Source organism: Hippichthys cyanospilos, chromosome 15, assembly GCF_059441005.1.
Source record: "Hippichthys cyanospilos isolate Australia breed blue-spotted pipefish chromosome 15, RoL_Hcya_1.0, whole genome shotgun sequence".
In the NCBI taxonomy this organism is placed as follows: domain Eukaryota; kingdom Metazoa; phylum Chordata; class Actinopteri; order Syngnathiformes; family Syngnathidae; genus Hippichthys; species Hippichthys cyanospilos.
The window spans coordinates 4,575,055-4,590,213 of record NC_142383.1 but is presented as its reverse complement, the minus strand read 5'-3'; the positions used below and the strand labels follow the sequence as shown (position 1 = coordinate 4,590,213).

Sequence of the window (15,159 nt, the reverse complement as noted above, 5' to 3'; positions counted from 1 at the left end):
ACATTTTTACCGTGAGCCACATTGTAGTTTTAGTTTCTGTCAGAGGGCCGGAATAATCGTGAAGTCAAATAAATTTTAAGTGTGTTCCTCACACACTTACCTAAATTTTGAGATCAGAGGTCAGTACGAACTGTTCAAAAGAGAGATTGAGAACAAAAAAAATGATATATTTTTTTTCTTCACAAATTTTAAAAAGTTTAAGACGACTTGCAGGAACTTCAAAACAGTATTTTGCAGGCCACATAAAATGATGTAGTGGGCTGGTTCTTGCCCCCGGGCCTTGAGTTTCACACCTCTGTTTTAGGCTGCAACAACTGTTATATCAGTAAATATCAGTTATCATATCTGTATTGAGAAGTGGTATGTTATAAGCATCTTATTAGTGGAGAAAAAAACAACAATAGTCATTGTGCATCTCTACTACTGATAGAGTAAATACTAACAGGGAATCAGTCTATGCATGTCCAACTTTTTCAAATAACACAAAGGACACCCACAAAAATAATAGCTGCGTTGTTGCTGCGTTCGTTCAGCAAACTGTTGCAACACGCTTGAAAAATACTGGAGGCTGCTGTCATGTTTTTGAATGCTAAAAAGGCCAAACCACTTTAGAAATAAAAGAAAATAAATATCGGCACCCAAAGTGGGAAACACTCAACTGCTCTTCTTTCTATGACTGTGAGTGCAATTATGCACCATTGGTGTCATATGATGGAGACAATGACAAGAATACATCATTTTTAAATACATGTAAATATATATATATTTTAAATACAGTCTATTTTTAGTGGCCACATATACATTCGTCATGTAGGAATCAATATTCTTGTGTTTTCATTAAGGTTCGCACCTCAAATGTATTCAATTTTTTAGTTTGCCACTCACATTTGATTCTACTGTGTTCTGTTCTCTTACTTTCCCAGCAAATCCAAACATCCCTCCACAGACTCCAACAAACTAGCAATTACACTCATGTATCCTTTGCTTTGCTCATGTCTGCCACTGAGGCCACAGTCTGGCTTTTCTATCCTGAAGCGACACAGCTGAGCTCCACAACCACTCACAGAAACTCCAGTACCACTCCAGTATCTGCTATTCCACTTCCACTTTCCACTCAGAGCAGAACTATATGGTTTGTCAATTTTTTTTAAATTGTATGCAAAAACATAAAATCTACTCTAAATCTTTTCCCCATTCTCTGTGGTTTAAGGAAAAAAAATAATTCAAGGGCTGCGAATATTGAAGCTATGTGTGCTTCAATGACCTTACCTGTTTTTGCATGAGAAGCAGGAAGTGAGAATAGTACAACAAAAAGGTGCAATGATCAACTAGACCTTTGTAATTTGGGGGGAATTGTGAAGAGTGACATACTAAGTGAAACAAATATTTAAATATGTAATGATTTTTAAAGATGTGGAAAGAGACTGAAAACGCTGAAATGAGAACGAAAGATATTGAAAGATGTGAAATCATATTGAATTTAATGTTTTTTAAAAACGTGTCACTGAAGAATTGTGATATTTTTGTGATAAGTGAACATTTTGGCATGTTCATTTCTATCCTCAATTAAATGAGTTGAACATTTAGAATTTGTAATGAGAATAAGGCAAGTTGTTTTTTTTCTGATTGTATTATTGAGAATGAATGGAAATTTCTATTTGTCACAATCAAAAGTAAATAAGAATTTTGGCCATGCACATTGAATGAGCTGTAGTTTTTGAAATTCAAATAGTGACAATGTCAATCTGTTCTGTTCTGTAATTGGAATTTTTTTGTAATCTAATGTTGAAAATGTAAAATTTATGGCATTTGTGGCATGTTGAAAAATGGTTCCCATTGTAACTAAATGAGCTGAACAATATAAAATTCAAACAGAAATGATAAAAATGTGAAATGATGGAAATTGGAACGAATTATGAACAACCTTTGTGGAAAACCTGACCATTGAAAATGAATGGTGAATTTGGGGATGAAAAATGTGTAATTTGGGGAAAATCAAGAATATTTTGAATGAGAAACATACAAGCCTCTAAAGTGTGAATTTGGGGAAAATTCTGAATAGGTTAATTTATGTGAAAGGGGATACGTGTCCCAAAAATATGAAATATTATAATGTACATCATTAGTGGTCAATTACGATCAATTACGAGCCAGTCTGTTTTTCATACTTCCCTTCAACCAACACACCTGAATCAAATGATCAGGGTTGTATCAGGTTTCTGGTGTGTTGGTTAAGGGAAACATAGAAAACAGGCTGGATTGTGGCTTTTGAGGACCAGACTTGGCCTTCCCAGTTATGTATGCATAATGTGAATGTTTTAGACATACACAAAAAAATATGAATAACATGTTTGAAGGACTTCGGCCATTACATTTCAGATCAATTAGTGTCATTGATTTTTCCTGTGTAACACGCTTTAATACTTTATACCAGTCTTTCTCAAATAGTAGGAATTATACTGCTTTAAACTGTTAGTCAGCTTTGTTTCAGAAAGTAGTTGGATACTAGCTCCAAATGTATGAAGACATGCTAAATTATTTTAAAGAATATCATTATCAGTTTATCAGTCACAAAAGGTGATGATGCACAAAAAAAAAAAAAAAAAATATATATATATATATATATATATATATATATATATATATATATATATATATATATATATATTATTATATATGTATTTTTTTGTGCATCATCACCTTTTGTGACTGATAACGATATTCTTACTATACACACACACACACACACACACACACACACACGCACATACACAGTTACACAGTATAGTATGTATGGATGTGGCTGCAGCCTCATGATCAGGATTATTTCAGATTTGGTGCCAACAGAGAATTGCAGTCAGACATGTAAGGCCTCTTTTGCGAAGGGAATTAGCCAGACCCTGATATAAATACTGAGGGATCAGATTGTGTAAGGATCGGTTTTATGTTGGGGCCTTTTGTGCTTGTGTTTCTGTGAGAAGTTAAAGGGAAAGCTGCTTGTGCTGTCCAAGCCCACGTCATTATCGATGTAGATCTACGCCGAGTGTACACAAGCGCTGAGCCTGGGCGTTTGAAGCGTTGGGGGCTTTACAGGGAGTCAGTCATCTCTCTCACACGGGGAGAGACAGACTCTCAACTGTCTCCTCTGAAAATTGGATTTCTATCCCCTGAGATTAGGATCAGGCTTTCCTTGCTCTACTACAGCTCTATAAGAAAAACATGCCGTCCTCTGAGGCCTTAAGAAGCCAGCAGCAATGACTTCATAGTCATCTTCGTAACCTTTGGCCTCGCTAGACCAGCCGGCAATACTGCTTGGCCTTTATGCATGTCTGCCAGACGGCCAGTAGCCAACAGCAGGTGTCATCTATTTGACGTGACCCCGCCTCCACTTCCCTCCTGCCTGGGGCCAGTGACAATCACCGTGGAGGAGGATAAAGGAGTATCTGTCTCACAGAGGCAGGCAGACATGACCCCCACCCCCACCTCACTTTGTCACTTACAGAATCCCAACCCGAAGTTGACGCGCAATGCTTCAATGAGCTATCGGCTATTGTTATGCTTTGTTCCAATACGACACGGTCTGCAGTGGGACCAAAGGCGGCAGCTGCTAAAACATAGTTAACTGTGTATAAAATTAGCATAAGCGTAGCATAATACCAACGTGCAGTCCGAGTTCACTATCTGTTTCTGCATCAGTGAGATATTCAACAGCTGTATCACATTATTTTCTTGCCCATTATGTATAGCACTGAGCATCTGATGGGCCTCCAGTCAACAGCAACAGTCTATGCTAAGGCCCCAGGGTATTTTCACTTTTATAACCCACTGTTCACCCTTTCGAAAACAAACGTAGAGAAACAGCAGCAAAAATGGCCATGCATCATTACAAAACTGACTGTCTACTGTTGATGTTGCGTGAGTCTTCAAACAACCAGCGTGAAAAGATTATAAACTGAAATGCCATGATCAACATGTTGGTCAAGCTTAAAAGCCGACCCTATTTGCTGTCCTCAATAGCCAGGGTACCAGAGTCGTACACATATTGTCAGTTTCAGCGGATACCAAATCCTGAGAGCCAATAAAAACATCTCATATAAATCATGCAACCTAGAAAATCAAAATCCTGCAGAAATATTCCAGACGTAAATTTGAGATTAGATTTGTGAGAAACAAAACATTTACTTTCCCAACATTTGAATGTAGTCTTGTTCCAACGTTAAATATGTGTTGTGAGTTGACAATCTTTTTATTGGTTACATTTACTTGTCCTCGACTTGAAATGCGATCAAAATACCACAAATCTACCAACGGGAGCCACTGTATGTGGTTTAGTCACTCTGTTCTGTTGCTTCAGGGCAGTGACATCACTTATGAAAACATACGTTTCCAGCTGCTTGTTTTCCTGAGTCTTCTCACGAGGAAAAAAAAAAGAAAGCCGAGCTCAGCCAGTAAGCAGCACAAGACACTTCAGTCTAAAACCTAAACAGTCAAAGTATTTTTCTCCTTGTGACTTGCGCTTTGGGTTGACCCTCACACCCCAGGAAACCAGTTACAGATTTATTTTTCTTTCTTTTTGTTGTATTGCTCCTCAACATCTTTTTCACATTTCTAAAGTGATAACATTTTCAAAATACTGCATAGTGGAAAGTAAAACACTAATGCATGATTTGGAATTCAACAAAAATCTTCGGTTAAAAATATTATATTAATATAATATTATTACATTTTCTTTCAAATGGAATGCCAACCATTGTCCATTACCACATAAGGTAACCGTTTGACTTAAATGTTACAAATAATGTCAAAGCCTGCATAACGTAACAGATTAATGAAATAAAGTTTTTGTTTTGAGTGGTTTCTGTCAACGGTAAAAATGAGTACTCACAGATGTAGTAGTACTCTCTGCCAGGACGGAACTCAAAGCCTAATGAGAATGGTGTGAAGAGCTGGAACTTTTCAGAAAACTTGAGCGGTCCATTTGAAGACAAAGGCCTGTTGCACTCCCAGCGTTTGAAGCCCTTGGCAGTGTGGTCACATGAGCTGTAGCCATCATAGTTCACCATGTAAAGCACATAGCGCTCGGCCCGCTCATCCGGGACCGGGCTGATGTAATGTGGACAGTAGACGTCAAGGTAGTCATTTATACACACGTCAATGTGGTAATCTCCCCGATAAAACCTGAAGAAAAGACAGAACAGAATAAAATGTTAGGATATCTGGAAGTGTTAGAGAACATAAATGCATTTGGAACTGATCTATAGGTTTATATGTGTTTGGTGAGTACACTCTGAAATTGTAGGATTTTTCACGGTCCAAGCTTGCAAGATTTTTTTGAAAGGAAACTTAACTAGAGATGGGTGAAAAGGTATCGTTTCAGTGCTGATACCAACCTTATACACTCTATAATATAGAGTGTAGCGATCCTGGGCTGAATGAATAAACTTGACTTGACCTTTTCCTTCAGGTTAAAATGTTTAAGATATTTATGTCCCTTTGTTAATGTTTCTTCCTTACTTGTACTAGCATCTATCTATAAAATATCAAATTAGCTTATTCATAATCTTATTCATCAGCTGTTTCTAGGCTACATTTATGTAGTATTGCATTTCAGTATGCCTGACTCAATTACGTAAAGCCACTTGGAAGACTATACCGAATCCCTTCACAACATTCCATCAATCTGGCAGAAAGCCTCCTGTGATACCCCCTTCACCAGTCCAAAGACATGTATTAGTGTCAGTGCTAAGTGGTGATGGTTTGCGGTGGTGCAAACATTAAAGACCCAGACAGGGTTAATTTTCTGGTTCAAATTCGCCTAAAGAGGAATCCATTCTGGAATGTGATCGTCATCAGCAGAGGAAAACTTTTAAACAGCTTGTGCATGAGTTTAGGAAAATGACACACATGTTAAAGCTTAACTGTGCTACCAAATCTCGCCTACTGTAAATTGTGTGGAAAAGAGACAGAGAGTAAAAATTCAGCAGGGATAAGACAGGTATTCATTTGACACGAGGATGATTGGAAACATATTCCCAAAGGGGCTTAATAAGGTTGCATATTTGAGACTTTTAGCGGACGGCGATTAAGTCCATAGTGGCTGGCTGTGTCACTATTGCTGCTAATGGGCCTTGGATCAGGATCACTGACATGCTACAGAGGTCTTGAATACTCCTCTGTTCACTGACACAGAAGTCGCAAAGAGGGGGAACAAGCCAGCGACTGTGTCCAAGAATCCAACGGGATGGGCCGATGCGGCTGCCAAACAACACAACAGGTTTGTTTGGTTTGGTAAGACTGGAATTAGCTGGATCCAGAACACAAAGTGAGCCAGGTTCTGCTACATGTGGATGCTATTGGGTAAACAGTTGCTGATCTGTAGCCAGGTGAAAACCGGAAAAGAAAAGGATTGATACACAGCTGTTGCAGCTGACATGTTAGGGCTACATGAGACGCGAGTAGCATGATGGGAAGTGTTCGGGGTATCAGGTTGTTGCTACACAAAATGTACATGTGCTGTAGGATTAGTGGGCATAGAGGAGTGGATGTGTGTTTTGTGGCATTGTCATTTACACTCAAATTTTTTTTCTCTAATAATATCCTGGTTAAATATGAAACTTAAGACCATGTTTTCACCAGAAAACCCCATCCCATCCAATATTTTGGCTCCAGGCAAACACATGTCTTCCCATAGCCTTGCTTATATTATGACTAGCAGAGGGCAAGTGGCTCCACGGTATCATGACCTTAGCCAGAAGCACTGGTCTTGCTTTGTCCTCATGTCTTTACTGAACCCCATAGGTCAGCTTTAACTTTTCTCGTCAGCAGCTTTCTATCAAACCTGACCCAAACTGAGGAACTTCCAACTAATCAATGGCAAAGTTTGGATAAGTTTGAACGAGGTTTTGAAGATGGTCAATTTTGTAGTCGTCAGTCTGAAATTGTGTCTGGAGTGGGGACGATGTTTACTCCCGGATTCAACAAGCTTCTACAAAGCAGTCTCTAGTGAACAATTCACACTTCCCCTGCATACAAATGCCACCAAATTACCACCAAACGAGAATTCAAGCAGTCAGGGGCCACATCTTGCAATCAAACAGAAATAGGTTGTAATCATTTAGGATTTGGCTCTTTTGCCAGAGATGATACTTTGAAAACAAAATCCTAAATGTATGTCATGGAAAACTTGAATAGAGTTTTACAGCAAGGCTTAAAGCTCAAAGACTATAACTCACAACACACAAAAAGAATATACAAATGCCTCGAGAGATGCCATGACAAGGAAATGAAAACACAGTAACAAGCAAGATAAGGCAAGAAAATGAAAAAGATTGATTTATGTTCAGATTTTGAAAAAAAAAAAACGTTTTCCCGGTGAGGGTAATACAGACTTCTATTTCCATCAGATGATGCCATCAATAGCAAGATCGACCATGATGAGAGGATGTCCGGGGTCGACACAACCACTGACCTTAGCAGCGGATCATCGAATGATTTGTTTCAACATGTGGGTCAAACATGTCTGTACGCTACAAACTTTTTTGAGACGCATATCTTCTGTGCATACTTACTTACAATCAAGCCTGGTGTCACCAGGTTGTGTTTCAAGCTGTGTGTAAAGTAAGGGACGGGTTCCCATCCAGTGGTGTGAAAAGTCAAATAAATTCCTGTTTTAGTATGGATTCTAAATGACCATTGATTCTTCTTCAAATAATACTGTTATGCTCTTAATACAGGTTTTATGAACAACAATATGCACAATAGGTGGGAAATGTTACAGTGGGAAAGGATGTTCCCATCCTTTAAAGTGAGCATAAGAGGGTAACCCAGATGTTGGCCAGATGAACGTACGTAGATGCTCTTTAGTAACAGAAATAAAATAGTGCAAAGCTACAAAAGCACAGCCAGAGTCAAGATGTAGTCAAATAGACACCATTTTGAGTTTTTACTGTCCTTTGGTTTCGATTAAGGAATAAGCTGAACAACGTTTTTTGTTTTTTTTTTCATTCTGCTTTGATGTTTATTATCTTTGCCCTAAGAAGATCCGGAATCCCCCACTGTGCCTTCTAGAGACAGTTTTCCTCCCAGGTCATGAAATACAGATGTAAATGTGTTATCACTGGCAGTAATATGACACACACCACGATTTCAATTACCGGTAACTCAAAAGTAAGCATATCTAAGACTACGTTAGAATGGCATTTCGGAGTCACTATATCGTAAAACCCAGTCTGTCAATGTAAACAGATTGCTTTAACCTCGAGCTTTTTCCATATTTGTATGGTATTTATTATAAAGTTTAATCTGTACCTCGGTATCCTTTATACTTACTGAATCTGAATTATTAGCTCAACCATACCATAAACTTAACTATGAGAATAGATTGACAGTGTCTTGGGAATTACTTTTAAACCATCAACTCCACAGTATATTCAAATAGAACTTTTATTTATTAGAGTTTCTACAAGATTTGGTTGCTTGTGGTGCCTTTGTTACGTAATAAGCATACACAGACAATTTCAATTGAATGGATTTTCCTTCTTTGTTATTTTTTGGGGGGATGGTATTTTGTTTTGTTTTGGGGGTGGATAACAAACTTTCCACCCTCTCTAAACATAATGAGCCCTCTGTAAATAAAAATAAAATATATGATTCTAATTCCATTTGCAGTTTGGATTAATGATTCGGAATTAGTTGAATGCCTCAGCCACTAAAGGGTTTATCAATGAATCTGTAACTGGAGCTCTTAGCAAGGCACATAACTACAGATAATCCCTCATTTCAGTCAACTCCCTACCTTGTTTGCTTTCTTTATCCCCATCTGTTGTGTTGGCCTGGAACCTTTAAGGTATGACAAAGGCAGTATGGAGAGAAGCAAACACAGTGTTTCATTCGGAGAAGGAAAAAGGAAGTGATTGTAAAACGATCGAGAAGAAAAAAGACTGACGAGTGAGTGATGAAAAGAAATTATGAGGGAGGGGAAACGTTTGACACAAGTCACCAATAAAGAGAAATGGAGGGAAGCATAGAAAGTAAAATATTTTCTTTTGATTTATCATGCATTAAATGCGCTTTTAGATGATCGACTGGAGAATGGTCGTGTATAATGCACTGATTTGATCCAGAGATTGGGAAATTGGAAATATAGTGTGAATGAATGAAAGGAACTATGTTTACCTGGTAAGTGTTTCCTTATAACTACAGTCACGGATTGGCTTCCCAAATTTATTTGAACAAATAAGGAAGGGCATTTGGCTAATAGAAACAAATTAAACTCCTGTCTAAACACATTCACTAACATGTAATGACACAAAGACGCACATACAGACTGATAGGGTGGTATTTATATTTACTCCTCCACAATCTTGTCCTCAAAGTTTTTTAACATCCAACTGAGCTCCCTGGGTTTCCCACTAGAGGGTACTCTGTGCAAATAGGGGTGGAAAGCAAAGGTTGTGACATGGTGTCACTAAATGAGGTCAGGCAATTTGCCCACAGGCAGGGGAGTCTGCATCAACCTTTCTCCCTCTCTACGCATGTCCCATCATTCGTAGTATTGCCGCAAGGAATTTTAAGTCATTATTACAGAGTTAGCTAATTACATACACACATCTGTTTGTGGGATTTTGCTCATGAGCACACACACACCCACGCACACAAGCACACACACAGTTATTAAACACATAATGTCCCTGTCAAGGGACTCAGTTCGATGGGGAGTTGACAGCAGTAAGATGGGAAAATGGAGCTTGTAAAGTATAGACAGTTCTGCTTTTTCCCCCCCTCTGTCTCTGTGTTGGGAACAAAGCCAAGGGAGATGAATAATTGGTCTCAGATTGAAAACACATTTCTGCTTGTGGGAAGCCACCTAAGATACCTAAGAAATACAACAGAGGCTGGAGAGCAAGCGAGAGGAACCACAGACAGGAAGAATGTACAAGTGCAGTCTGTTTATGGAAGCTGGTGGTCCTGACTGTGCAAATCACTACTCTTTGAATACAGCTGGAGCCCACCATGTGCGTAATGTGCTATGTAAAGCTTTGCATACAGATTTCTATTCATAATGCATCATTCACATTCATTTGTGTGTATCAAAATCAATGTCTACACAAAGTGTTTTTACTGTACTGTGTGTTTTTACTGCAAAATTTGTCAAATGACATTGATTACATAGCCTAGGTTATATCATTTGGAACATGCAAACATCAAACAATCAATTTATACTTTTTTCTGAGAGAGCAAAATTAAAAAAAAAAATGTTCCACCTAATTTCACTTTCTCAGTGGTCATGTGTTTTATCATGACATTTTCTTACCATACATTATAATAAAGTTTAGTTCACCAACAGAATAATGATTACTTAGTAGTCTTAAGTTTAAGGAAAAATAGCACAAACGTTTCATGAAATGAAAGTAACTGTACATAATATTATTAATGAAAACAATTACAGTAATAATTAATAACAACAACAACAATACTACTACTACTACTACTACTACTACTACTACTACTACTACTACTACTAATAATAATAATAATAATAATAACAACAGAAAAGGGTTCATTGGTATAGATGTGGACCTTATTAAAGGGAACGAGCTAAAGCAAGGCTGGACTGCAGGGTGGACTAAACAATAGCAACACAAATACTAGTAAGTGTATAAAAGCGCGGAGTTGAAAATATGGAATAAACATTTTTACCGGCAAACTTGTTCAAACACAGAACTACATTTGGACATTACTTGTAATCTAAATGCCGAAAACATAGCAATTTTCCCCATAATGCTACAGGGGTTGCACTTTAACAACCCCTTCCATTATGGGAACAAATGCTACGGTTTAATATTTATATGAACCGTATATATATTATATATACGGTTATATTATATTATATATATATATATATATATATATATATATATATATATATATATATATATATATATATATATATATATATATATATATATATATATATATATATATATTAAACATTTGGCCTACAAGTTTAAAAGTACGTTCAAACATATTTTTAAATGTTTTCATACTTACTTGTAAATACATTTGAACATATTTGTAAATACAAGTTCAAACATAATGAAAATATATAACAAACATACTTGTAAATTTGTTTGAACCTACATGCAAGTATGTTCAAATGGGTTTGCTCATCAAAAAATTCCAAATAGAAACCAAAATTAAGCAACAAAACTGTATTAAAACAAAACTGTTATAAAACATTAACACACTGACAAGACAATGAGAAACACAGGAGCACACAGGCACAGACAAGAACCTAACAAGACAGACATGGGAGAAAGGGACACAAGGAAAACAACAAAAATTCAAACAAAACAAAAACCAGCAAAAAAACACCGATCATGACATTCACAGTGGAGACATGCCAGACCGGTGTTAATTAGTGACAAGATTATTCTGATGAACGAGGAGGTCAAAGCCACAATAGCAGCATGGGGTTAGACTAGAGTCACTCAACATACACGCATTATACGGACACATGTGCGCACAACAGGGCACTGTCATTCAACATGGTGTAAAACCGCAAGGGTCTACAACCAGGAGTCATAAACCCCCCTCTGCATCAACGATTGTTGCTTGGTTGCCATGACACCAGTTTACAAGATACAACTTCTGATCAAAAGGAAGCTTCCGCTTTTGGCTAGCACATAGTATTCATACTTGACTATCTTGACATACAAGCGCACATGAGCGCCGACATACAAGAGCATGCAGCCTGATGCCAACGTAACTCCAGGAGGCCCAGAAAAGGTCCCGTTAAAATAACCCCATTAATAATGTCCTATCATCAACTGCTGGTTGCAAGTTTGCTGCTGAATACTATAAGCAACGCTATGCGTTGGTATGATAGCATAGATGTCCCTTTTGAGGACACTGAAAATGACCTCTAAGAGCAAGCGTCCGACGCTGCCACTCAGCAAGTAGATATTGATCTGACACCGTAGACTGGGAGCTTAGGTCAAGGGTTAGTGACAGTCCATTATTCAGCTTGAGAGCCAGTCTTTGGTCAGTGTCTCAGCCCAGGTGATGGACTAACCTCATCACCGTCCATCACGGTTGCGGAAGAATGAAAGGTAAAGTGCAAAACAGATCAAGTCAAGTCAACATTAAATCCCTGGTAGTTTCTCCCCACTATTTGAAAAAGACTGGACTAATGTAAGTCTGATCTTAAAAGACTATCAGAAAAGAAAGTGCATCCATCCATTTTCGAGAGTCGCAGGCATGCTGGTGACCAGCTGCCTGCGTAAAGGCAGTAGGCAAAGGACAGCCAATCAGAGAGCATAGTGAGACAAAAAAAACATTCATGTACCCAATCACACCTAAGGACAATTTAGAGCGTCCAATACACCTGCCATGAATGTTTTTGGAGTGTGGAAGGAAGCCGGAATGCTTAGAAAGAAGCCACGCTGGCTCTGGAAAAACGTGCAAACTTCACACAGGAATGCCGGAGTGGGCTGGATTTGAACACGGGACGAACGTGCTAACTACTCTTCCATCAAGCTGCCCAATGAAGCACATATTAATTAGTTTTTAATGTTTGTACTTTGTAGGGAAAAACAAATCAAAAACAAAACACAGGATTACAAAGAAGAAATCCAATATTTCTAAAAACAAATACGATTGTCAGATGTTGGCAGTCCATCACCTTTGACAGTCTGTGGTTCCGTCACAGACAGACACCCATTTTGCAGATGAACGACAACAAATGATGAGAAAACTTAAGAAAAAACGACAAAGCAGGAACAGAAAGGAGTTTTCATCTCTCATTGCATTTGTCACTCACCCAAAGAAGTGGGCATTCCTTTGAGACTGAGGTGGCCATTTTGGCCGTCCGTCACTGACATATTTGCAGATGGATGATGAACAACGGGCTAGCAAAAACGTGTAAAACGCACACCTCATGGTAAAAAAGTGACAACAGAAAGATTGGTAAAGTAAAATGACGGAGCGGTACACTGATGATTACAGTTGAGTTCTGCTTGAAAAATGGCGTACTGATGATGATGCAGGGGAGCCCAGGGCACTTATGAATGATGAACAGAAAACATTCATAAGTTGCCCATCCTCTAAATGCTGGCCTGCCTAAACTTTTTTGCTCCAAGATCTACTTTTCCAGCAGCCAACCTCCCGCTATTGACAAGGGGCTAGTTGGTTTGTGATCTTTGGGAAGTGATCTGTTTATTCGCCTAGGCTGTCTGTTAAGCCACTGTATCGTAGTCAAAAAAGCTTTTGAAGAGGTCCTCAAAATCCTTCAAAATAAACTATACTTATGGTACAAGTTACATATGACACGAATGTCATTACGCTTTTAGTTTGAAGTTATTCACGGAAGCATAGTCACGACAGCACTCAACCAACTTGATCATCTTTGGTTGCCAGAGTGAGCAAGCTGCGTGAGCAAAACGGTGCTGTTCTAATGTCAATCACATTCACACAGTGCTGTTCCAAAATGAATGTCAAACAGTTAATATGCCAGAGGTTCTCAAACTGTTTGGAGTCAGGGACACCTTTTAGGAGAGCAAATTTTCCCAGAGCACCCATTGCAAAGGTTTGCGGAAACAAAACAAAACAACAAGAAAAAGTCACAAGTTATTTGGGTGGTCCATCACTGTTTTCCATACATCCAAATTTGTATTGGACAACTTTTCTTTTGTCTTTTCCTCACTAGCTGAACAAACACGTCCATAGCTAAGTAGATAGCAGAAGTCCCACAGGCGTGAGGGTCAAATTCTTATATGAAAACGCAAATTACGTGGGTCTATTTGATAAATTTCTAAAGTATTACATTTTTGAAAATATATTAAACAGGTTGAATTCTGTGCTTTATTGAAGTCATGAATACACTGACAATTTAAGATAATAGAAAATGAAATTAACAAACATATATTTTGTTTTAATAATTTATTATGCAGACCCCCTGCAGTCACGTCACGGACCCCACTTTGAGAACCACTGACCAATGCAATGCATAGAAACAAATAAAAAAAAAGACCACATTCAAATTGTCCTAGTTTGCTTCTTTTTGTATTTGAATATAGGGTTGCCAATATAATAACTTTATTATGACAATACTTTTGCGATGGTTCAAATAAATCTGATAAAATCTGATCTTTTTCAGCTGATGCCAATGAACCGAACATCATGGAATCTGCGCCAATTTTTAATCATACTGAAGCTGGGACGAACCGAGAAACAACTATCCCCGATCAACTATCAAGCAGTAATCCCCCAAAAACACTAAAATAAAGCTAATTATGAACTGAATCGAAGAAGAACTGAAGACATGTACAAGAGTTAGTGAAATGAGCCCAGAATTGGAGTTGTTAGCTCATTCTTATGAACTCCAATTGATAGACAAGCAGCAGTATTTTGGACCAACTGGAAAAATGTCTCCTATAAGCACATATACAGTACTTTGGTGTGCACTTAATTGGCTATTTGGAAGAAGGCATTCAATTGTGATCTGAGGTGAAAACAAGGATTGCATTTATTCATACACAAACAGTCAGATACTTACACACTCACACACATGCACACACACACACACACACACGCATGCGCAGCGGTTCACACCCGAAGTGTGTTTGACGAGCATGGCCCTGATCACCACAGTGCAAACTCAGACCCCTGACCTTTCTCCCCAGGGGCGATCTAAGCTCCCCGGCCTCCCCTATCACTTTACTGCACCCCAGGGAGCTCCGGCCGCCCCTCATGCCGCTGCTCACCACACATTCTAAACCTGCAACCATGGGAGGAGGGAACAGCAGCAAAAGAGGGGAACCCGCAACGTCTGGAGTCAATCAACCACCCATGACAAGCTGCCCCCCAAGACATACACGCACACATAGACACACACATGCTCAAATACACATATTATAACACCAGCATTTATCCACGAGTGGGGTCTCACACACTTCAAAGCGTGGTAGAGCTGTCTTGGTTGAGTAATATGTGCTCTATGGGGAAATCCTTAAAAAAAAAAAAAATCCCAACGAGTGTTTTGTTGGAAGCTTGGAATGGGAGGAACAAGACAACATATGAGTTGCTGAGAGACAGAGAAACACAGTGCAGCAAAGCGGCAAATCAACCACTGAAAGGAATGTGAAAGACAAGAACCCAGAA

General features: G+C 38.5%; 1 protein-coding gene across 1 annotated transcript in view; it reads right to left on the bottom strand.

The window, feature by feature from the left end:
- The window catches only part of LOC148411418 (ephrin-A5b-like), a 79,135-nt gene that overhangs the window by 7,614 nt on the left and 56,362 nt on the right, over positions 1 to 15,159 (bottom strand). The window contains exon 2 of the mRNA XM_088435190.1: positions 4,886 to 5,178. Within this exon, the coding sequence (XP_088291316.1) occupies positions 4,886 to 5,178 (293 nt within the window). The remainder of the gene's footprint in view (positions 1 to 4,885; positions 5,179 to 15,159) is intronic.